The following is a 24,097-nucleotide window of genomic DNA, read 5'->3' on the forward strand; positions in this document are numbered from 1 at the left end:
AGTAGGTGTTGTTCTCTCAGTAGTTTTAAGACACCATACAGGTATAGTACTGTTTGTGAAGTTGGTCATCATCTATAAATTTTGGCTGTCACTGGCATCTGTTCTATTTTGAAACACACAGCCTTGCAGAAGAATACTACAAGATGAAATCACAGTCACTGCTGTCCTTCAGAATTGCGCAACCCTGTGGTCAGCCAATGTCTTCTTATAGTTGTCTAATAACTCTTATGTTTTCTTTCTAGAAATGTGAACATAATTTGAGCAAGCCAGAATTTAATCCAACATCTATCAAATTCAAAATCCAATTGGTTGCTGTGTAAGTATTTTAGGATTCATATTTGGGTTACTATTTATCGTGCTGTTGTTCTCCTCTTTAGGTGTTTTTGTTTTCAGTTACGTACTGTGAAGTTTAGGAGCAATCTGTACATAGATGTAAGGGTGTTTGTATCAGGGACACAGTGCTGAACTGTGCTCTCAGGCAGTTTGGTGTGTTGATTATTAAGTGGATAGTTGTCATTCATTACAAATCATAAGGTAGCTAAGTTTTAGGATAATCTTTTTTTTAATATTTACTTATTTTTATTGGAAGGTCAGATTTACAGAGAGAAGAATAGACAGGGAGAAAGATTTTCCATCTGCTGATTCACTCACAAGAGGCTGCAATGGCCAGAGCTTAGCCAATCCAAAGCCAGGAGCCAGGAGCTTCTTCTGGGTCTACCACATGGGTGCAGGGTCCCAGGATTTTGAGCAGTCCTCAACTGCTTTCCCAGGGTGCAAGCAGGAAGCTAGATGGGAAGCAGAGCAATCAGGAGCAACTGGCACTCATTAGGGATCCCAGTGCTTGCAAGGCAAGGACTTTAGCCATTAAGCTACAGTGTCAGGCCCTCAGAATAATCTTTTAAAGACTTAAAAATAACAAAATATGGCATGTTGTAATGTTGTAATGTTCATTTAACCTTTTTCTGATAATAATTGGGTAAAGGTGATTAAGTTTGTGATGACACACAGGCTTGACGGTGGAAGGGAATTTTGTGTCAGAAATCATCTGACAAACAAAAATATTTTGAAAAGTTAGAAAAATATTGCCCACACTTTGGAATAAAAGAGCCATACCTAAGCAAGACAAGAACCCCAAAAGCCACCGAAAAGTAAACTGCTTTGGCTTAGCAAAATGAAACATAAGCTCTAAAAGATAACCACAAAGTTCTGAGGCAGAAGGGCAGAAAAGATTATTTGTGGGACCCAGCTTGATAGCATGGCAGCTGAAGTCCTCGTCTTGTACACGCTGGGATCCCCTATGCGCACTGATTTGTGTCCCTTTGGCCCTGCTTCCCATTCAGTTCCCTGCCTATGGCCTGGGAAAGCAGTCGAGAACAGCCCAAGGCATTGGGACCCTGCACCTGTGTGGGAGACCTGGAAGAGCTCAGGCTCCTGGCTTCGGAAAAGTGCGGCTCTGGTCATTGCGGCCACTTGTGATTGAATCATCAGACAGAAGATCTTCCTCTCTGTCTCTTCTCCTCTTTGTATATCTGTCTTTCCAATAAAAATAAATAAATCTGAAAAAAAAAAGAGTATTTGTTTTGATACCCAGGATCAGTTTAAGTTTAATATCCTTGGAATACAGAATTCCCACAAATTGGAAGGATAAAAATAGAGGAAGGCGCTGAGGAAGGTTGTGAGGCATCTGATTTGAACAGAATGTCTGTAACATAGGAATTCCAGATAGTAAGAGGAAGGATGGAGAAAGATGCTTGGGGCTGGCTCTGTGGCATGAGACTAAGTCTGAATGCAGCACTGACATTCCATGTGGGCACCAGTTTGTGTCCTGGCTGCTTCACTTCCCATCCAGCTCCCTTGTTACAGCCTCAGAAAGCAATGGAGGATGGACCAAAGCCTTGGGAGGCCCAGAAGAAGCTCCTGGCTCTCAACTTTGCATCAGCCCAGCTCTGGCCATAGTGGCCATTTGGGAAGAAAACTAGGGGATGGCAGGTCTCTCTGTGTCCCTCCTCTCTGTAAATCTGCCTCAAAAAAAAAAAAAAAAAAAAAGAAAGAAAGAAAAAGAAAAAAGAAAAAACTTAGGAGAGATAAGTGGTAAAGCTCAACAGGGAAAGCATAAACAGCAGCTAGTGCTCAGGAGAATGTGGTTGACGCATACTTGCCTACATTGTTGTAAGAAATGTGAATTGCTGGAGTCTTTTAGAGTAGCCTGGAAATACCAAGACAAATTATTTAAACCTTTTAACTTAGCAGTACTCTACCATCAGGGTTGTCCATTCTGTAGAAGCAAAAGTACCAACAAATAAAGATAACATTTGCAGGGATGCGTATTGTAATATTTTTGTGGCAAAAGCCAGAAAGTGTTTCAGTGTGGAGCTGATAAAACATTAAGACATACTCACACTGTAGAGTATTTTGCAGCAATTAGGAAGAGTTCTTAGGAAAGCAGAAAGCTGGTCTGCTAAGGAGTAAGGAGAACTAAGTATGAGCTCTGTAACTGTCTACACTTATTCTCATCTCTGAAGTGGGTGTAATGCCTCCTGACAGGGTTGTTGAAAGAATTAAAGGGACTAACATTTACAGGTGCCATATGCCTATAAATCACCACAAAGTATATTCATTTTGCTCACTACTCTTACCCACTGCATGTCAAGTTAGGAATGAAGATAGCTGCAAAGGTGGCACTTGTCAAGTCTGTGACAAGTATTTTTTCCTAACATCAAATATCTGTCATGAAGGTGAAGAGTAAAAATCCACGTATGTAAAATGCATAAAGCATTGCCTCTATGTATGGGTGCATGCACACATCTTACCTGCATGTATTACTAGTCTTATGTCTTACAACTAACTTCTTTCTACAGTTACAGAAGTGAGTTAAGTAAGACCTCAAATATACCTAATAGTTGCATGAGGAATGTGCCTGCCGTGATGTACACACAGACATGCAGGCTGTAAGTGAGACATATAAATATTTCAGAACTCATTTCCAATTTAGTTTCATGTCTTTTACTATAGTGACAATGTGATCTTTAAAGTTTTTTCTCTGATATGTTCCAATTAACATAAAGAAGTTCCTGTGTTAGCTAACAAGGATGATAATAATAATTTTAAGAGACTCCAGCGCATTAATACTTTTTTTCTTTATACATAGCAATTATATTCCGGAGGTGAGAATCATGTCAATCCCCAACCTTCGCTACATGAAGGTTAGTATCTTGGTTATCTATAGGAAAGGAAAGAATTGATTTATTAATGCTGTGTGCAGATGTGGATGTAAATGACTGTGTGTTTATGGCATGGGGTACATGGAGCAAGGAATAGAAAATGATTTGAGATAATAAAGGAATTGAGGCTTTAAATCTTTTCAAACTGATATTCTTGCCAGCAGCATCTCCGAAATGCATGTAGAAGCAGAGTGCACAGTATGTAAATGTGGAATCCTAGGTGGGGGAAAGAAAGATATGTCTGATTGCAGGCACTGTCTGCCCTCTCTCACCCACCATCTGGACATTGTCCGCCTTCTCACGTGTGCAGTGACTTCTTAACCACGCTGCTCTCTTCCCTGGCGTCAGCCTCTGTGCCCCTCCACACTGTGCTTTGTAGAACATGCCACAGCAATTTGTTTAGCTTTTGTCTTAATATCCCAGTCCCTCTTCATTCATTGCCTGCTTTTCAGATAGTATCAAACAAGGGCAAGTCATCATGGTTCAAGAAGTCTCAAGTTTTTAAAGTTTTGGTACACTTTTGTGTGTTTGTGTGTGCATGTCGTGTGTGTGCGTGTTAATACTTTTTGCTAGGCTGCAGCTCACACATTTTAATTTACAAGGGCTTCCATCTTTTCAGTCCTCATATGGCAGCCTGAGTGGGACAAGTTACCACTCAGATAACATCCCAGGACCTGTCCCCTTCCTAGGGTCTATCTCCTATCTTCTGTGAAGTAGCAGCTCCAGATTGTATTGAGGCTAACACAGATACTAGTAGACACTATATGGCTTCAGGGAGGCAGAGGTGGAGATGTGTCATTGCTTAGGAATCCTGGGAGGAGGAGGACTCTGTGGAACAGCAGCTGAGGATGTGAACTAGGGAACAACCTTGGCATGTGTCTGAGATGCTTTTCTTTTCCCAGGAGAGCCAGGTCCTCCTGACCTTAACGAATCCAGTGGAGAACCTCACCCATGTGACTCTGTTGGAGTGCGAGGAAGGGGACCCTGATGATATTAACAGCACTGCTAAGGTACTGTTTTGCCTCATCCTGCCTGTGTCTGACCTTGCCTAAGGTGGCCTCATTTGACCTGGCTCAAGGATGCCACACTCTGATTTCCACATCTGGTTAGCAACTTCTTTTGACTAGCTCCTCTCTTTTAATGCATCCTGCAACTACTGCCCTCTGTGAAGGTCTCGGCATTTCTTAATTGGACGGTGCAGAAACTTCCTGCCTGCGCTCACTGTTCTCAGTAACCACTCCCCTTCAACTCAGCTACCAGAATGAACTTGCTGAAATCTGACTCTGCATGGTATGCTCAGCACATAGCCTGTCTCTGACATAGCAGATCAGCTCCATAATGACCTTGCTTTAACATCCTCAAATTTAGCAAACCACACATATAGGAAGTCTTTAAAAAGTTGGTGGAAATGCAAATTGTTGGGAAAGTATGCACAGATTTCAAAAATGCTTGCACCACAAGACTTCTTTCCATTTTTCCATGAACTTTTCAAAGTAACCCCTGTTAATGCTTGTGATTCATGCAATCTGGTGAGTTACAGACTTTGATGCTGAGGAATTGTGCATGCTGTCGTACCCACAGTGCTCCCTCCTGTGGTCACTGCCCTCACTTGCCTAAGCAGTCTCCCAGTATGATGTGTACTATTCATTCTTCTAGACCCCTGTGAAGCTTTGTCCAAAGATAATGCCTTCTCCAGTTTCCCTCTGCTTATAGATAAAATGCTTAGCACTTATTAAATGTTGAAATGGGTAATTTTGACATTCAGCAAGTGTTATCTGAATGAATGAATTGTGGCCTCTCTGTATTTTGCTCTACTCATTAATTCATGTAGGACTTGAAATTCTCAGAAGAATTTTCTCTGGGTCAGTTATGATTCAGCATGACCCATATAACAAAAACTGGTAGGAAGGTTGCCTATATCTCTACTTAGTTGTCATTCAGCTAAATTGTTAGGGAATGATTCTGTGGCCTTTTTTGTTTTCCCTTAAAAAAAAAAAAAAAAAAAAAAAAAACGGGCCCGTCACAGTAACCTAGCAGCTAAAGTCCTTGGGTTGAACACACCAGGATCCTATATGGGCGCTGGTTCTAAATCCTGGCAGCTCCACTTCCCATCCAGCTCCCTACTTGTGGCCTGGGAAAGCAGTTGAGGACGGCCCAGAGCCTTGGGACTCTGCACACGTGTGGGAGACCTGGAAGAGGCTCCGGGCTCCTGACTTCAGTTTGGCTCAGCTCTAGTTGTTGTGGCCACTTGGGAAGTGAATCATTGAGTGGAAGATCTCTGTCTCTCCTCCTCTCTGTAAATCTGACTTTCCAATAAAAATAAATAAATCTTAAAAAAAAAAAAAGTAGTAACAACACTTTGATAGAGAAATGACACTTAACTTTCCTGCTGCTTTTCTTAAGTAACCCTAATAAACAGCTCCAGTTGTGAGCGTTTGGATTTGTAACTTTCTGTTTGTACCTCTCTTGCCACATCTGTTTCCCTAATTAGAAATGTGTTACATTGTTATCTGTTAATGTCTGACAGAGCAGAGTTGAAGCCTGAAGAGTGCTTTGCTGTTTTGTAACCATAAATGTACCGAACATCCCCATGTCAGAAAATATTATGATAAAACCAGTGTTTCTCATTTGTGTTCTTTTCTCTTAAAATATGATAAAGTGAGGCAGGCATTTGGTATAGTAATTAAGATGCCTCCTAGGATACCTCCTGGTCTGAGGCTGTGCTTTAGCAGCACTTGCTGCTGCCCCAGTTCCAGCTTACTGCTTACTCTATAGGAGGCAGTGGTGATGGCCGAAGTAGTTGGATCCCTTCTACTCATATGGGAGACCTGGATTGAATCCCTAGTTTTAGCCAAACCCCATCCCTGTTAGGGAGCATTTGGGGAGTCAGTGGGTAGAAGGTATCTTGTTCTCTTTCTCTCTCTGCCTTTCAAACAAATGAAGTAAATAAGTAAACTTTAAAGTATATGATAAACAATTTCAGATAGGACCCAGTGGCGTGGCCTAGCGGCAGCTAAAATCCTCACCTTGAACATGCCAGGATCCCATATGGGTGCCGGTTCTAATCCCGGCAGCTCCACTTCCCATCCTGCTCCCTGCTTTTGGCCTGGGAAAGCAGTAGAGGATGGCCCAAAGCCATGGGACCCTGCACCTGTGTGGGAGACCTGGAGGAAGTTCCTGGCTCCTGGCTCCGGATCGGCACAGCACCGGCCATTGCGCTCACTTGGGGAGTGAATCATCGGACAGAAGATCTTCCTCTCTGTTTCTCCTCCTCTCTGTATATCTGACTTTGTAATAAAAATAAATAAATCTTTAAAAGAAAAAAAAAACTATTTCAGATATACCAAAACAGAATAATCAAACACATGTAGTCCACGTTTCCTTAAGAACTAAAACATTAAGCATTTGTAAGTCAGAACAATGGAAAAGCCCAGTGATGTCCCAATTGAATTCCCCACTGCAACCTTAGTGAAGCACTCATTTGACATTCTCTGAAATATGTTCTTATTCTTTAACTAGGAATGTCTGTCTTCCTGAACAACATGTTTCTAAACTCTGTGTAGTCCAGTGCTACAGGTGTTGTGGAGCTGTTTACTTGTATGTGCCTAGATCCAGATGACACCTGGCTTTGCTCCCTTGAACCGACATCCAGCATGCGCACGCTGCTGAGCTTGGCCTCTCTGTTACTCTTCAGGTGGTGGTGCCTCCCAAAGAGCTTGTTCTGGCTGGCAAGGACGCAGCCGCAGAGTATGATGAGTTGGCAGAACCTCAGGACTTCCAGGATGATCCAGAGTGAGTGACCTTTCTATGACCTGTGCATCACAGTTGACCCACTTCTATTTCCCAGTGTTTTGGCCTGGGTATTTAAAAGTAGCTTTTCTTTATGCTTTTAGAAAATTTGTGAAACATATGTAAAACCATGAAGAAAAAAAAATTTGAGCATCAGGGATAAGCCCAATTTTGACACTTGTCCTTCCAGGTATTTCTTTGGATGCTCGCTTCGGCATATACAGATATTTCTTTGACCACTGGGATCATTCTTTAAACATGAGGTGTTTTTAGCTTTTGTATTTTTACTTAACTATGTTTTCTAGGGTAACAGTATTGGCATACATGTTCAGCCATCCTTGAGATGCCTGCATCTCACTATCAGTACCAGTTTCAACTCTTGCTGCTCCACTTCCCATTCAGTTTTCTGCTAATGAGCACCAGAGACAGCAGATAGTGGTTCAGGTACATGAGTCTCTGTCACCCACATGGAAGACCAGATGAAGTTTGTGGCTCCCAGCTTGAGGCCCCAGCCCAAGCTGTTGTAAGAATTTCAGGAATAAACCTGTGAAAGGAAAATCAATTAATCAGTCTGTCTGCTTTTCAAAATAAACCTTTAAAAATATTTTCCCATTGGAAGCGTTTGTCCCACCCACCTTTCTCCATGCTTTGATTCTCTTCACCCTAACCAGTGGTCCTCATAGGCATGTATCTTTGTCAACTATGTAAACAACATCAGAAATTTTAAAAAATTAAAAATATATTTTCCCATGGTAACAAATCATTTCAAGCATATAACTTTTAATGGTTCTAGATAGGGATTTGATACATAATATTCTATCTCTGTAGATTATCATTAGATTTGTTCTCTACCTGCACCCCTATAGAAAGTTTTGCTCTCTCCTACTCAATAAATGAGAACTAAAAAATGGAATTTCTTCCTGGCTGGAGAATGCATCATTTGGGATCCATTCTAGACAGGAATTATATCAGTACCTTGAACAGAGAACTTCTGTAACACTTCTATAAAGAATTGTAGGGTAAGTTGGGGTACCCATACCCCACATCAGATTCCCTGAGTGTGAGATCTGACTGCAGAGTCCAGCTTTTTCACTAATGCAGATTCTGAGAGGCAGTGATGATGACCAGCTGGCTGGTTTCTGCCACCCATGTGGAAGACCTGGATGAGTTCTGGTTCTTGGCTTTAACCCCGTGACCACAGCAGGCTTTGAGGAGTGAACCAACAGGCTTGAGTTTCCTCTCTTTATTAAAACTTCCCACAATATCAGCTTATATTGCACAGAAATACTGCCATGTATGCACAAAGGTAAATGTAAGATACTTGTACTTGTCCCCCCCCCCAAAAAAAAAAAAAGATATTTGCAATCACTTCTTTACCTTTTGGCTTGTAGAAGATATTTGTAGCACCATTGTTTACAAAAGAAAAATTGACAGGCACCTCAGTGTATACCAAGTAGGATAAATACATGATTGAATGCCGTGCACCCACTAAAGTAGAATGCAGCAGCCCTGTATATACCAATTTGGAAAGGGTTTTATTTTAAAGAGAGTGGAAAAACAACAGAACCATGTGTCCCATTTATGTTGATTTAAAAAAGAAAAAAAAAAGAAGAGGCCCTTAGAAAAATATTTGGTAGGTTGAGAACCAAAAGTATTTCATTTTTCTTTATGAGCTGAAAAGAAGAAAAGGGGAAGGTCCTGATTTCCCTGCCTGAATTGTTTACAAGTATATTTCCTTTTGTGATGTTAATAGAGATTGGTGTTATTGCTGGGGAAGCTGTTCCTAATAAGCAGGATGATGGTCATATCTTATCATCAGCAAGTTCCTGTTGTGCTGTCAACCACTGAAGTGAGACTTGATTGCCTGGCTGACTCTGACCTAACTAATCCTGTGCTTATTTCTTTCCACAGCATTATAGCCTTCAGAAAGGCCAACAAAGTGGGTATTTTCATCAAAGTTACCCCACAACGTGAGGAAGGTGAAGTGACCGTATGCTTCAAAATGAAACATGATTTTAAGAACCTGGCAGCTCCCATCCGTCCCATCGAAGAAAGTGACCAGGGCACAGAAGTCATCTGGCTCACCCAGCATGTGGAACTCAGCTTGGGCCCACTTCTTCCTTAAAAATTTCTAGGGGCGGACAGATAGCTAAGACAGTGACATCACTAACCCACGCTAAGATGTGGAAGCTGCTGCTTCATAGGCCTTGTTTATAACCACGTCCCCGTGCACTACTCAATCCTTTCCCTAGCACAATGGGAGCAGTGGCCAGGCGTTAAGAGCACAGATGACTGTCAAGCCTCTTGTCTCTGTCCACCACTGAGCCCTGCATGTTGAACAACAGCAACATAGTTCCATCCCACTATGCGGGCTGTTACTCAGAGTGGCATGAGATTTGTCACCTTGGAAACTGACCATGTCCTCTGTCGATGTGATCTCACTAAGGATCAGAGTGGCAAATGACATGAAAGATAACCAGAAGGTGGAGTGCCTGTTAGTGATCCAGCATTGGTCTCAGCATACCAGCTGCCACCTGTGTCCCATTAGCAGGGCCTAACTACCTACAGCGTGCCCGGCCCTTGGGGCTCCCCTTGTGCCAGTTAACAAAAAAGTAATGTAATGCTGTCACCTTGTCTTCACTTTAGTGCTGATTGGAAAAGCCTATGTAATTCTTAAGGCAGTTTGATTTGCCTTCTCACTGAATACAGAACACTTAGCAGTTTTTTGGTATAATGCAGAACTTTTGGGATGGAGTTGGGAAGCAACTAATTGCATGTCATGTCAGAGGGGAAGCAGATTCCATTCATTTTAAATATTACCACACAATCTGAGGATGGGTGCAATCCCAGGGTCTTTGTCTTACTCCCTGGCCCATCTCCGCTCTGCCTCTTTAACTCAGTAAGTTTTTCTGAGAATTTGGAACCGTGAGGAGCCCAGAGAAAAATCTCCATGGACAAGTTGCTTGTGGGAACATTTGAATGATAGAATTTTTTTTAGCATGATCTGAACTAACGTTCTTTCCGTTGATTTGAAGGGGAAAGTGACAGTATCTTGACTCCAAAACTGGGTGTTAGGAGAGCTTTTCCCTAGTGAGTTTCAGACTTTAATCATATGACATACATATAGTATGTCAAATAAGAGCATTTTGATTGTAAACCATAAGATAGTTGAGCAAGTAGTCCAGAAGCCTAGCCTAACAGCAGATGCTGTTTTCCCTTAGAATCTTGGAGCTGGTTTGCTAACTTTAATTTCTGTGATATTTCCTAAAATGGACTTGACAAAGTAGACTGCAGTTGCCAGTAGACTGTCAAGGAAAAGGAAATTTCTGGTTTACCCTGATTTCATTTTTAATTCTTTAAAGAAATTAAAATTAGGCATATTGCAATATGAAACTAAGATAATTCTCAGCTCCCCTTGAAAGATGAAAGTATTTAGGAAGCTTTTCAAAGACACTAAAGTGTACTCTTTAATAAAGTCAAGGCAACTTTATTAAGCAGTATTCCCACAGAATAATATACATGCTGCAGTGTAAGAAAAAAAAAAACACTCATCTCAATTAATATTAGAGTCACACTAAATACATTTGGCCTCCTAGGAGGCAAGGCAGGGGAGTGGGTAATTACAAGTTTACAGGCTACAGAAACAGCTGAATTTTGTATAACTTGCATAGTGTGGAATTAGTTTTGTATCACTGTCTGTTAAAGCCTGCGTTGAAACCACTGGTTGGTGTTTGCCAGGGGAGGAAATGGGCATCAAGGGGAGAGCAGCTTTCCAGGTGCATGTGTTTGCTAGGCTGCACAGCTCAATGGTGTGTCTTTATGGTCAGTGGACATTACCATAGATCCCCAAAGTAATAATATTTAAGTAACAGATCTCATCATTGCCATGTGACACCACACAAACACTTTTCCATGCAGAGGTCAGATTAACTTGGAGAATAACACATTGGTTTAATGTTTCCTCAAGGTGTGTTTTAATGCAGGCTGGAAATTCTGTTTGTAGAAATGTTCCAGTACTTGCAGCTGGTGAATTAGGAATTTGTTGCTTTTTTTGTATTAGATTGGGTGCAAGCTTTGTGATGCTTGTCCCACATGGAACAGTTAGAGGTCTTCAGCTCTTGAAAGTACAGTTTGGGAAATGAAAAAGCTAAGTTCATCTGGATTTGTGATTCACCCAATATTTTGTTTAAAGTGTTCTTAGGCATCTTGAGCTCTGTGTCACCCTTGTTTGTTTAGAATCCTTGCTGGGTCCCTCTGGGAATGAGAGGCTCTCCCTATCTTATGAATGACAGGTTACTGTTTTGCCTTATCGCTTAACTTAATGTAGTGAAATAAAGCAGACGAAGTATGTTTACGACTCCTCTTTGGTTTCCGAAGACTGGTGGGAAGCAGCATTTTTCACAGTCTATGAGTTGCCGAAGCCAGCGGGCATGAACTCTGCCAGACCTCAGGTCAGCATGGGGACCAGCTGCTTGAGCTCCATGCTTTTAGAGCTCTTCCAGCTTTTCTCCTGGACTCTTTTTCCCACAGGGTTTTCCATGTTTAGCTCCTGTAACCAGACTGCAGACTCCATCATCTGCTTCTATGCTTCATCCAAAGACCAGCCTAGAGGGGCTGGCAGCGTGGCACAGCGGGTCAAGACGACACGGGAGCACAGGCTGGAGTTCCTGTCTCGTGTTGCAGCTCCCTGCATATAATGCACCTGGGAAGGCAGCAAATGATGTCCATCCTGTAGCCAGGGGTAGGTTCCTCACCTCTCTAAACCTTCCTTTCCTTTTCTAGAAAAGAGATCACCAACCTGGCATGATGACTCAGTAGCTAAATCCTTACATTGTAGGTGCCAGGATCCCATACGGGTGTCGGTTTGTGTTCTGTTTGCTCCACTCCCCATCTAGCTTCCTGTTTGTGGTACAGGAAAGCAGTAGAGTGGCCCAAAGCCTTGGGACCCTGCACCTGCCCACGTGGAAGACCCAAAAGAAACTCCTGGGCTTCAGACTGGCTCATCTATTTGTCTCTCTAAATCTACCTTTCCAATAAAATCTTGAAAAACAAACTCTATACTTTCCTAGAGGGTAGGCAAGATTAAATACAACGACGTTTGGTTAAGTATGGATTTCAGATAATATTTTAGTGTGTCTAATACACATTTATACCTGAGAATGCTTCAGTTTTTCTTTTCACTTTTTTAAAAGATTGATTTATTTCTATTGCAAAGTCAGATATACAGAGAGGAGGAGGGAAAGAAATCTCTTTCTCCTGTCCAATGATTCACTCCCCAAGTGACCGCAACGGCCAGAGCTGTGCTGATCCGAAGCCAGGAGCTTCTTCCAGGTCTCCCACGTGGGTGCAGGGTCCCAAGGCTTTGGGCTGTCCTTGACTGCTTTCCCAGGCCACAAGTAGGAAGCTAGATGGGAAGCGGGGCTGCCGGGATTAGAACCAGCAGCCATATGGGATCCCGGGCGTTCAAGGCGACTTAGCCGCTAGGCCGCCGCACCGGGCCCTCTTTTCACTTTTTTATTTGTAAGGCAGAGCTACACAGAGAAGAACAGACCGAAAAAAGAGATCTTAACAGCAGCCAGTCTTCAGGACCGGAGGGTGGTAGCTGGGATCCGAACCTGGTGCCCATAAGGAAAGACGGTGCTGGCAGCTTAGCTTACCACGCCACGGCTTTGGCCCACTGGCTCGTTGATCTGCAGTTCAACCTCACCGGGCGTGCCGTGCTTCTGTTTGTTAAACCTTGCAAGCCTCACCAAGAGGTTGTGAGAATTAAATGAGATGCTGGGACCCTAAGACGTTCGCGAGCGTTTGCCGTCATAAGCGATCCTTGATAGCTGACGCTGTTTTGATCCCATTCGTGACTCATCCGAAATTGCTCCGCCCAGTTTTTAAACCAGCCGTGCGGGCGGTTCCTCCGTCAGACGGACTCCCGGAGCGACGCCGTCACCACCCAACGGCCCCGGGAGCGCGGGTGACGTCACACGCAGGGTCCCGCCACCGGACGCATAAATAAGACGTGAGTCAGGGCCGCGCCTGCCTCGAGGCCTGACGGGATTGTGGCGGTCCTGTCTTCCAAGTCGGAAGCCACGGCTGCCTTTGGACGCGCTCAAGATGGCGACGTCGCTGGGTTCCAACACCTACAACAGGCAGAACTGGGAGGATGCGGTGAGTGTGCTGTGTGAGGGCGGCGGAGTACCCGGGCCCCAGGGGCCCTGTGCCAGCCCAGGGGGTTCCGGGCAGAGGCCAGCGCCGCGGCCTAGCTCGGCCGGTGCAGGAGCCCTGGAAGGCGGCGGCTCTCCTGTGTCCTGGAGGGAGGGGGCTCACACAGGGTTCCCTGCCCGGCTCCCCCAACGTTTCCCGGTTGGTGAGCTTTTCCCTGGTCGCCTGCCGGAAGTGCAGACTGCGCCCTCTCTCGCGGCCGGCCCGTGCCGACCCTCGGGTTCCTGACCCGGCGATGCCCACTCGCGCTCCATCCCCGCCCCCAGCATGGTGACCGAGGGGGTCTCGGGACCGCGTCCTCACCCACATTTCCCGTTTCCACCAGGACTTCCCTATTCTGTGCCAGACGTGTCTGGGAGAAAATCCGTATATCCGAATGGTGAGTGGTCGCGGGTGGAGTGGGGACGGATTGTGCGTGTGGCTCCTGCCCACCATCTGTGGAGGGAGCGTGCCCCTTTAGCCCAAAGCGAAGGGCTGGTGTGCTGTGCTCTCACTTGGGAATTCAGCCCCGAGTCTCAGGAATAGCGGACGTGTGTCTAGCATTGCCCCAGGAAGTGGATCTTCCAGCCAGCAGCCAGGAATGGGCATGTGTTCGTGTATCCTGGAGAAGTGGCGCTTCAGGAGCACCTCCAGGAACCCTAGCAAGTTGGGAGGAGAACCAGGGCTAGAAACTAGGTTTATCTGACTCGTGGTTCAGTGCTTTTTGACCCAGCTCCCCTTGGATTCTGTTCTGGCATGTGCCCTGTAGCCTGCAAGAGTTGATTTAGCCACAGTTAACAAGTGACTAGGTTAGGGTAGCTCGACTGTGGTCAGTTTCAGAGATAGTTACCTAGTGGTACTTTGAAGATGTTGGAGGAGCGTATACTCTCTTCTTGGAGGAATAGAAGAGCTGCTGTGTGCAGGCAGCAGCCCCAGGTGGGGCTGTAGAAGTTACATTCTGACCTTTGTGAAGCGGGCTGGCTTGGGTAGGCTTCCTCCCTATATTGGCGGACTGTGAAGACTGTTAAGAACTTGAGTTCTTAGAGGCAAACTTGAGAGCAAAATAAGCCGAAGCATTTGGGAGGTGGAAAGGCACCCACTTACCTGCCAACACATCCAGAGACTCTTGAGAAATTATGCCTGGTGCATCATCATCAAGCCATATCCCAACCTTGCTATCTCCCAATAAAAGTTATTTGTTTTTTCCTTCTGTGGGATGGTAGAAATCTCAGGATACTCTTTTGGTTGTATTCAGGAAGAGTAGATATCTTTTTTTTTCTTTCATAATTGTGTCTCTGTTTTTTCTGTTTCAGACCAAAGAAAAGTATGGGAAGGAATGCAAAGTAAGTATGTCAAAGAATAATGATTTCATCATAGTTGTTTCTTTTTCTATATCAAATTAGCCATTTATTAAGCCTTTAGGTTCTCTAGTAAAATTCAGTGCTATATAACTTTCATACATCATTTTTGTATTTGTTGACAAGTAGCAGTTTATCAAGTGTTGGCTAACCATGTGCCAGGAGTGTCTTGGCTAAGGAGGAAATTATAGGTGCTGCAGGATTCTCAGAGGGTTGTATGATCCCTGCTCCTTCTCTCTCCCAAAAGTTTAAAGTTTAGATTGTCAGTAATACGTCTAAGGTAGAGGGGACTTAGAGTTTTTGAATGTTTTGTCCCTGTGTTGCAAAAGATTTTTGTTTCTGTTCTTAATTATATGGGAAACTGCTGTAAACTGGAGTGAAATAGTGGATGGCATTTAGCTGAGATGACTGCTACAGTATCTTTTAAATGCTAAATTTATTGGCTCTTTCTTAAATTCATGCATTGGTTATCAGTCCATGCTGTGGCTCCCCTTGTGTTCTAGATCTGTGCCAGGCCCTTCACAGTGTTTCGCTGGTGCCCTGGGGTCCGCATGCGTTTCAAGAAGACTGAGGTGTGCCAGACCTGCAGTAAGCTGAAGAATGTCTGTCAGACCTGCCTCCTAGACCTTGAGTATGGTAGGTTGGCCCTGTCCACCAGGGCAGCTCTTAGCCTGTGCAGGGGTGCTAAGCAAGCTGAGCTTCTGGTCGCCTACTTCTCCCCGTCTGCTTCTGATCCCAGTTTGGAGTGTCTCATGTGATCTGCCTTCCCCGAAGAGAGAAGCACAATCAGGCCATTCTAGAATCCTTCAAGGAACAGTTGGAAATTAATCATAACTGGCCTGTAACTCCATCTCTATAGCCAAAGTGAAGTAAAAGGCATTGATCCAGGTGTAGGATCAATTTACCTTCCTGAATGCAAAGCTTTTTCCCCATAGTCCCAGCTAGAAGTTCATAGGCTAAGTGCCTTAGACATTCTGCTCAATTGTGTTGTTAGTTCTAGTATATTCTATTGCTGCTGTTTGAGAGTTTGAGAATAGATGCCTTTTTTCCTTTTTTTTTTTTTACTATAGGTGCCATTGTTGGGGGGGTGGTGTGATTTATCAATAGGGGATTCTATAATGGTAAAATAAAATGAATGGCTGTATGTGTGTTTAAGTTCAGAATGCTGCTCTGCCAGTATTTGTAAAGGAAGTACTGTGGTCCTGGAATGCAGGGACCCTCATGGAATCCTGCCTCTGGAGGATCTGTTGGGCAGCCTGAAAGAAAGTAAAGCACTCCCCGTGTTGCTTTTCAACAAACCATGCTGTCACAACAGCTAGGCGCGTTATTAATTGACAGATCACATGTGACTAAATGATTTTCTGAAATATCCACTTCATCAAATTTTATGACAACTTTGGAAATTACACATTTTCTTAGAATTCTGTGCTGAGGGTTTGAATAAAAATTAAGTGTTTGGAAATAGGAAGGTAAAGGGAAAGATGGTATTGTGTTTTGTGGGTTTAAGGTTTGTTTTGTTTCGCTTTATGGTTGCTTTGCTTTTGTTTTCTAAATATAGCTAAAGAATCTGCTTCCTTCTTTATTTTGTACCAGGCCTGCCCATCCAGGTTCGTGATGCAGGACTGTCTTTTAAAGATGACATGCCAAAGTCTGATGTCAACAAAGAATACTACACGCAGAATATGGAGAGAGAAGTATGCTGCCGCTTTCTCGATGTAGCTGTATATTTGATTAAAAAAAAAATGCTACTGAGGTGACTCATTGTATAAATGTGTCTTTCCTGTCTAGATTTCTAACTCTGATGGGACACGACCTGTTGGCATGCTGGGGAAAGCCACCTCCACCAGTGACATGCTGCTCAAGCTGGCCCGGACCACCCCTTATTACAAAAGGAATCGACCCCACATCTGTTCCTTCTGGGTGAAAGGAGAATGTAAAAGAGGAGAGGAATGTCCCTACAGGCAAGAGCCGGGCTGTGTTTTCAGTTGGTTTACACAAGATTGACCATCTAAAAAGTGGGAGACGCTAGCTTCAAACTGTGTTTGCTTTAAAGCATAAAGCTCATACAATTAAGATGGCGTATCTCATGTCTTAAAATTGTTAAATGTAAAGGGGCTTGACTAAATGGTAGATTTTACTTCAGAGTAAGCTTGGGGAAATTACTTTGCTAGGCTGTATACCATAGATGCTAGCCCTAAAGGTCTCTGCCTGGCAAGTAAGACCTCACTGTCAAGGGTCCAATTCCAGCATATTGTTGAAGTTCAAATGACCAGATTTAGAAAAGATATGTAGGTATATTTCAGCTGAAACTGCCAAGCTGGTAAGCCTTCATCTCACAAAAACTTATTAATATTCTTTTTTTTTTTTAAGATTTATTTATTTTTATTTGGAAAGGCAGACATACAGAGAGGAGGAGAGACAGAGAGGAAGATCTTCCATCTGATGATTCACTCCCCAAGTGAGCACAACGGCCGATGTTATGCCGATCCGAAGCCAGGATCCAGGAACTTCTTCCGGATATCCCACAGGGGTGCAGGGTCCCAAAGCTTTGAGCCATCCTTGACTACTTTCCCAGGCCACAAGCAGGGAGCTGAATGTGAAGTGGAGCTGCCGGGATTAGAACCAGCGCCCCTATGGTATCCCGGCGCATTCATGGCGAGGACTTTAGCCGCTAGGCCACGCCACTGGCCCAACCTTAAGTATGTTAAGAATTTTTTGTTTTGGGCTGGCTCGTGGTAGAAACATTCCTTTTTAAGGAAAATCTCACACCCTAAGTGGGCATTTAATGGCTTTTAGGAAATGTCATACAGCAAATCTCTTTTACCTCTGTTTTGATCAATATGTTTTGATATAACCACAGTTTCTAATTCAGAAGGTATTATGTGTTTAGGACTTGAGTGTGTAGCCACTGTCACAGGTGGTGCTCACATTTTTCTCCCCTTTTTCATCCTGATATATTGTTGTTTCTTGAATCATAGGCATGAGAAACCTACAGATCCAGATGATCCCCTTGCTGATCAAAATATTAAAGACCGATATTACGGAATCAATGATCCTGTAGCAGATAAGCTCCTCAAGCGAGCTTCAACCATGCCCCGCCTGGATCCCCCGGAGGACAAGACCATCACCACCCTCTATGTGGGTGGTCTAGGTGATACCATTACTGAGACAGATCTAAGGTTTGTGTGTGTATAGAATTTTACAAATTCTTTTTGGCTTGTAACTGCCCTGGGATTATTTATTTGCAGACAGAGGCAAGCACATTAAGCCTGTATGAAGTATACTTTTCCTCAGTTGCTCTGTGGTTAGCATTATGCAGACGAGAAGTTCTATACAATTGTCCTTTATGAGCCGGAGTACTGTTCCTCTCCGTCCTTGGAGAATCATGAAAATATTTACACGGGATTTTATTTGAAAATAATTAGTGCAGGATTTCATCTGACCCATTGGCGGATGAGAATTTTTTAAGCATGGAACGGATCCATACAGGGCTAGTCACATAGGGGAGGGAGAACCTCGTAGTTTAAACTGTTGGCTTTTGAGAGGCTGGTGTTTGATATATCTGTCTTATTTTTGGCTTATGTTTGTGGTTTGCTATTTGAGACTTTTGGGCAAATGGTAATAGAAATTACCTCTTTCAAAAAGGCAAAGTGGAGAAGAGCCTCCTGTTAGTTAACCTACTGGTGACCTGTCTGCATCAGCTCCTATCAAAGTGAGCTAGACAAGCCTAGGGGCTGGGGGTCGGCCACCTTGCCCTGGGAAAGGCCACAAGGTTACTGTGGCAGGCATCATGGGCAGTAGATTCTCTGCCATATTTTTCTTGTTTTTTTCTTACAGCTATTACAGTATGCTCTTATTTTGCGTTCTATGCCAACCCTTTATCTGGAGTTCAGGGCTTAGGGTCTGTGAGGAGACTGTTGGAACCCCTGTTTCCTCTGTGGGAGAAGCTCTGACTTATAAGTACCCCAATTACTGTTTTTCTTTCCATTTCTCAGTAAATATGGGAGGAATACATGCAGTTAACCAGAGGCAATCTGCCTGGTGAAAACTGAGTGAAAAAGTTTGTTTCCATCTTGTGTTGTTAACTCCCGTTTTGTTTTCCTACCGTCTCCTCACAGAAATCACTTCTACCAGTTCGGAGAGATCCGGACCATCACTGTTGTGCAGAGACAGCAGTGTGCCTTCATCCAGTTCGCTACACGGCAAGCTGCAGAAGTGGCTGCGGAGAAGTCCTTTAATAAACTGATTGTCAATGGTCGCAGGCTCAATGTCAAGTGGGGAAGGTAAGACACTTTAAAAATGTCTTTATTGAGAATGTTCAGGAAATGGGTATCATCATCTGGAGAGACCATATAATGTTCCTCTTTGGCATACCAGTTTTTAATCAGTAGGAAGGATCTTTAAGAAGATCATTCTCTGGCTACGTGACAGTTGGTTCTTAGAGATGGAGGGAGTATATTGCTGTGAAGGGTTTTGTATCATTCTAATTTTTAGTATATGTGCTGCCAAAGTGGGCACAGGTGAAGGGTTTTGGTGTAATCTGCTCTTTTGAAGTTGTAGTTTTTTTGTGGGCACCTATGCCAGAGCACAAAAGTGAATTTGAATGAATGAGACCTAGAAAACTATTTTGAGTTTGAACATAATGACTGCTTAAGAGATACAGGTGAAATGCCCTGAATTTAAGTTCTAAGTTTCTAGCTTGGAACCACGGGGAAGACTACTAGCAGTAACACTTCTTTTTCTGGAAAGTTGTCTACCTGCCACACATCTGTCAAACACATGTTGCCTCTGCTGGTCCATAGTTCTAGCAGGTTTTGCATGTAGGCCTTTCTGGCCTCAAAATCTGCCATTCTGCTCTAGCCAGTAGAACAACTACTGATATCCTGTGTGCCCCTGTTCGTGTGTCTACAGATCGCAAGCAGCAAGAGGAAAAGAAAAGGAGAAAGATGGAACCACAGAGTCTGGGATCAAGCTGGAACCTGTACCAGGACTGCCTGGAGGTGAATGCTGGCTCCCCGCTGACATCAGCTCTATCTGCCCTTTGGTGCCTCTGTTGGAAGTGACCCAGGCCTGGCTCTTAGGACGGCTGTCTTGTCCCTGCAGGGTCTCAGGGACTTAAAGGTGGTAGAGGCAGTGTTGCAGAACTGTCTTCTGAATGCTGGCATTTGTCTCTCTTCTAGCTCTTCCTCCTCCTCCTGCAGCAGAAGAGGAAGCCTCTGCCAATTACTTCAACCTGCCCCCAAGTGGTCCTCCAGCTGTGGTAAACATTGCGCTGCCACCACCGCCTGGCATCGCCCCACCACCACCCCCAGGTAACCCCCATACTCCTGGTTAGCCCAGAGAGGTTCTTGGGAGAGGCCTGGCTGCCACCTCACCATAATGTTGAACTCAGCAAATCTTGTGATTTGCCCTGCAAGTCTCTGAGAAAAACCTGTTCTTCTGGAATTCCTGAATTGTATCCTCTTCCCTGACTTCCCCCAAGCAATCCCTGGTCTAGTGAGACAATGAAAGGTGTGAGTGTTCTGTATAGGTGTTAGAGTAGCATTTTTTGAGTTGGAGCAGTGACCTGCACCAGTTTGTTCCCTGTTCAAAACTGAAGCCTGCCCAGTGCCACAGAGTGAGCCTGCTGTCCAGAGTGTGGACTGCGGGCAGTGCCATTACACAGAGTGTTTATTGCCTGTCTGCAGCAAGATAAGGAGTAGGTGCCAGGATGTACGTCAGTGAAGCACTTCTTCATTGAGAAACTCCTGTGACCCAAAAAAAGCTGTCAAGAGTAAACAGTGTGCTCAGTCATGTAATAACGTTACATTTTGGCCCAAGCTTTTCTGGGTGGTGGCCAGCAGTAAACGATTGGAGGACCTGTACTTCATGTATAGTGGTGCTCTGGGTGACATTGGGGCAGCCTGTGCTGTGTCAGAGGAGCCTGTGCCTTGTGAAGATGATCTGGTTTCTGGATACCCTCCATTCTGGTGCCAAGCATTGAGGGCAAGGATGACAGTCTCCCCATTCCTGCTGAATCCTGACTGGTAGGATTGGGCAGGTTTGAGACATTTCAGAGTTTCTGGTGACATCCTAACAGATACACTGAGTCCTGTGAATTTTCTAGACTGATGTAAAGCAAGAGTACAAGTGGATATTTCTTTTCCTTTTTTTTTAAGATTTATATGTTTTTATGACAAAGTCAGATATACAGAGAGGAGGAAAGACAGAGAGGAAGATCTTCCGTCCGATGATTCACTCCCCAATGGCCGGTGTTGCGCTGATTCGAAGCCGGGAACCAGAAACCTCTTCCAGGTCTCCCATGCAGGTGCAGGGTCCCAAAGCATTGGGCCGTCCTCAACTGCTTTCCAGGCCATAAGCAGGGAACTGGATGGGAAGTGGAGCTGCTGGGATTAGAACCGGCGCCCATATGGGATCCCAGTGCGTTCAAGGCGAGGACTTTAGCCACTAGACCACGCCGCCGGGCCCACAAGTGGATATTTCTAAGCACATCTTGCGACTTGATCCAAATTATCATATCAGTCTCGATTGGTGTGTAGGTGGCTTTGATCTTGGAAAGATGCAGAGTCTGAATAGGTTGTCAAGGCAACTGCAAACTTAACAGATGTTTTCTTTCCCATCTGCAGGTTTTGGACCACACATGTTCCACCCAATGGGACCGCCCCCTCCTTTCATGAGGGCCCCAGGACCAATCCACTATCCTTCCCAGGACCCCCAAAGGATGGGTGCTCATGCCGGCAAACACAGCAGCCCCTAGCACATTCTCAACACTGTGGAAAGGGCGCTTACAAATCCCAGTAAATGAATCTTGGAATAAATATATTTTCCTTCCTTAAGTAGTTTCCATGGTAGCTGAATGTGTTCAGATGTGGGCAATTGGAAAATGGCAGCCATGCTTTCCTACGCATATTCAGAGGCTCAGTGGACTTGAAATACTGAAATAAGCTGCCATGAGCACATCTGGTTACTATTATAACATTACTAAAACAACCTAATGTCTGCTGCCCTGGCCTGCACAGGGGATGAGCGCATAGGTAAATTGGAATGTTTGACAGAGTTACTACTCTAATAATAGGTTTGTTTTGTATTTCAGGGGTGGGGGAGGGGTTGGACTGGTAGTAAGGAAACCTTTTGACCATTTTTTATGTCCTTTGGATATTTTCCTTTTCATCATCTAAAAAGAAAGATGACCAGTACTAATCACTGTAGTGTCATGAGTGTGACTGAACTCTGAAGTCGCACCCTCAGAAAGTCGAGTGGAAGCCAGTACCCAGCACAGCACAGAGCCTTTCTTTCCTCTCCTTTGGAAACTTCATTTATTGCTAAAGGAATTTGATGGATAATTTTATTTACCTATGCCAGTGAAAAAAAGACAAAAGCAAAAATTACTTTTTATTCCTATCAATCAGATGGAAACAGATTTCACGAAGCTGTATGTTATTGAAGAAACCTGGTGTCTGGGACAAAACTATTTTACAGAACTTCCTGTAAAACACTTTGTTTCCTCAAATTGGAGGGCCTGGGACTGTTTCTAAAAGGAAGACTTGGCGGCCTACAGCTGGAACTGCCCCTCCACATTGACCTGCGTGTGTCTTCAGCGTCGTGTGGTGGTCCCCTCCTCAGGGCAGGGGACTATTTGCTCTTAGAATGTCTGGATAGATCTGAACTGTAAACGGTAAGGGAAATATGGTGTTATTTTGTGTGGGGGGTTGTTTCTAAATAATTAAAACGGGTCACTTTTCCAAATACTCTGGTGGCTTATTTCTGCACTGCTGTTTTCCTTGTCCTTCGGTAGCTGAAGTTGAGGTCAGTGAGACTTAGAAACAAATTGTACATGAATGTGTGAATTTTTTAAATTGTGCTTTAGACTGTTGTGCTTTTCCCTTCGTTGTCCATTCCCTTGGTAGTAGGAAGACCCGGGCCTTTGTAGTGCTTGTCAGAGGTGATAAACACTAGTAATTTGTGAAAGGAAACAAGTGGGGTCAGCATTTTGATGTAATGGGTAAAGCCCACTGCCTGCTCTGCCAGCATCCCATAAAGGGGCCAGTTTGAGTCCTGGTTGACCCACTTCCGGTCCTGCTCTCCACTAATGTGCCTAGGAGGGCAGCAGAAGATGGCCTGTTGGGCTGCTGCTACGCTCAAGAGAAGCCTGGAAGAAGCTCTGGGTTCCGGGTTCCTGGGCCACTTTTATTCTTTTACTCACCTTTAACACTGCTCAGGTCTGCCATCTTTTTCCCTATGATGTGTAACGGGCACTTCTAGTTTAGTAGTTCTCTCTTTGGGTAGATCTAACATTAATCTTTTCATTATGATTGTTTAAAAAGAAGTGATTATTTTGGTAAACTTAAATGCATGCAGGAAATGTCATAAAGCTCATATATGTCTAACTTGAACATTATTAACAAGTACCCAGGTGTAGAAATAAGTCTTCTAATTTTCCTAGGAAAAATTGAATGCATCCCTTCACACTTAGAAACCATTCCCATCTCCCCAAATTACCACTGTTCTGGCTTTTATTGTCAGCATTTCCTTGCCTCAGGAAATGTGGGCGTGTTTCTTTGCTTTCCTTTGCTTATACCGGGTGTCTGAGAGTTGTTGCTTGAATCTGTAACTCATTCTTGTTCCCTGTTGCCTTGTCTGACCGCAGGTTTCTCAACTTTGTAACTCTCTTTGGTCTTTTCATTTCTTCATTCCTGTGATTTTATATTTATATATAAAGAATAAAAAAGGCCTTAAAAGTTGGGCTTTATGTGAAGGAAAAGACCATGCTGCTTCCAGTGGTTATCCCTGCTGTGCAGGACCAGGCGGATGCAGGAGAGTGAAAGGTGTGTGTGTGTGTGTGTGTACGTGGGCATAACCTTCACATTCTACTTGGCATTTATTACTTTTTATTTTTTAAATAAGCATTCTTTTTTTCTCCAGCAACAGCAGAAGTCACAGTATCAGAAGAAGCAAAGATGAGGATCCACTTTGGGGTGCAGCAATCTTACTCTCCGACTCTCTTCTATACCTGGCAAGGCAGTTACCTCCCGGAACACTGTAGAACCAACCAGGGCAACCCAAGTCCTCGCTTCCCTTCTGTTTGTAAGACCTGGAATAGTTGACTGCCTGCTCATAAAAAGCTGGCTTTACGTGGCAGCTCATAAATTCAGGAGAGAACATTAGCCATGCTAAGAGTTAGCCTGCTGGGCTTAGAAACCCAGAAGGAGAGTGTAGTGCTACAACTAAAGGAAAATGCATCAACCACTGCCCCACCCAGCCTACATAACTGTTGGACTCCCAGACCTTTCATCTCTCCAGAGAAGAGTCAGGCAAGAGGTAGGAGCAGTGCCTGCTCTAGTTCAAACCCTTCATAGTGGCAGTAGGCACCATCCACCCAGTCTGGCTCTGCAGCCTGCACCCTCAGCTTCCCGCATGAGGGCAGGCACTACGCTACGTTCAGGTGATTCCACAATGCACGGCCCTGGCTTAGCCCCCACTCACCCCACAGTGCGGTGGACACAAGAATCAGGGAGTCCCATTCTAACTCTATCC

General features: G+C 44.2%; 2 protein-coding genes across 6 annotated transcripts in view; both read left to right on the forward strand.

Annotated features, from left to right (window-relative positions):
• Positions 1 to 11,358, forward strand: part of DCTN4 (dynactin subunit 4) — a 38,381-nt gene extending 27,023 nt beyond the window's left edge. For all 4 annotated transcript variants that reach the window (XM_040972503.1, XM_040972516.1, XM_040972509.1 and 1 more), the window contains 5 exons: positions 243 to 316; positions 3,149 to 3,203; positions 4,124 to 4,231; positions 6,916 to 7,013; positions 8,922 to 11,358. In XM_040972503.1, the coding sequence (XP_040828437.1) occupies positions 243 to 316; positions 3,149 to 3,203; positions 4,124 to 4,231; positions 6,916 to 7,013; positions 8,922 to 9,135 (549 nt within the window). In that variant the 3' untranslated portion in view covers positions 9,136 to 11,358. The remainder of the gene's footprint in view (positions 1 to 242; positions 317 to 3,148; positions 3,204 to 4,123; positions 4,232 to 6,915; positions 7,014 to 8,921) is intronic.
• A 79-nt stretch (positions 11,359 to 11,437) lies between these two features.
• Positions 11,438 to 22,309, forward strand: RBM22 (RNA binding motif protein 22). Of its 2 annotated transcripts, XM_040972540.1 has the most exons (12): positions 11,438 to 11,751; positions 12,893 to 13,172; positions 13,552 to 13,605; positions 14,519 to 14,548; positions 15,067 to 15,199; positions 16,157 to 16,257; positions 16,352 to 16,524; positions 17,542 to 17,742; positions 18,682 to 18,846; positions 19,475 to 19,563; positions 19,744 to 19,875; positions 21,190 to 22,309. In XM_040972540.1, exons 2-12 carry the CDS (start codon positions 13,119 to 13,121, stop codon positions 21,318 to 21,320), a joined length of 1,263 nt encoding a protein of 420 aa, XP_040828474.1. In that variant the 5' UTR covers positions 11,438 to 11,751; positions 12,893 to 13,118; the 3' UTR covers positions 21,321 to 22,309. The 2 variants fall into 2 exon arrangements, with proteins under 2 accessions (XP_040828474.1, XP_040828465.1); XM_040972531.1 differs by lacking the exon at positions 11,438 to 11,751 and having other exon boundaries at positions 12,814 to 13,172.
• The last annotated feature ends 1,788 nt before the right edge of the window (positions 22,310 to 24,097 follow it).

Source organism: Ochotona curzoniae, unplaced genomic scaffold (assembly GCF_017591425.1).
Source record: "Ochotona curzoniae isolate NIBS_2020 unplaced genomic scaffold, NIBS_Ocur_1.0 contig_1, whole genome shotgun sequence".
In the NCBI taxonomy this organism is placed as follows: domain Eukaryota; kingdom Metazoa; phylum Chordata; class Mammalia; order Lagomorpha; family Ochotonidae; genus Ochotona; species Ochotona curzoniae.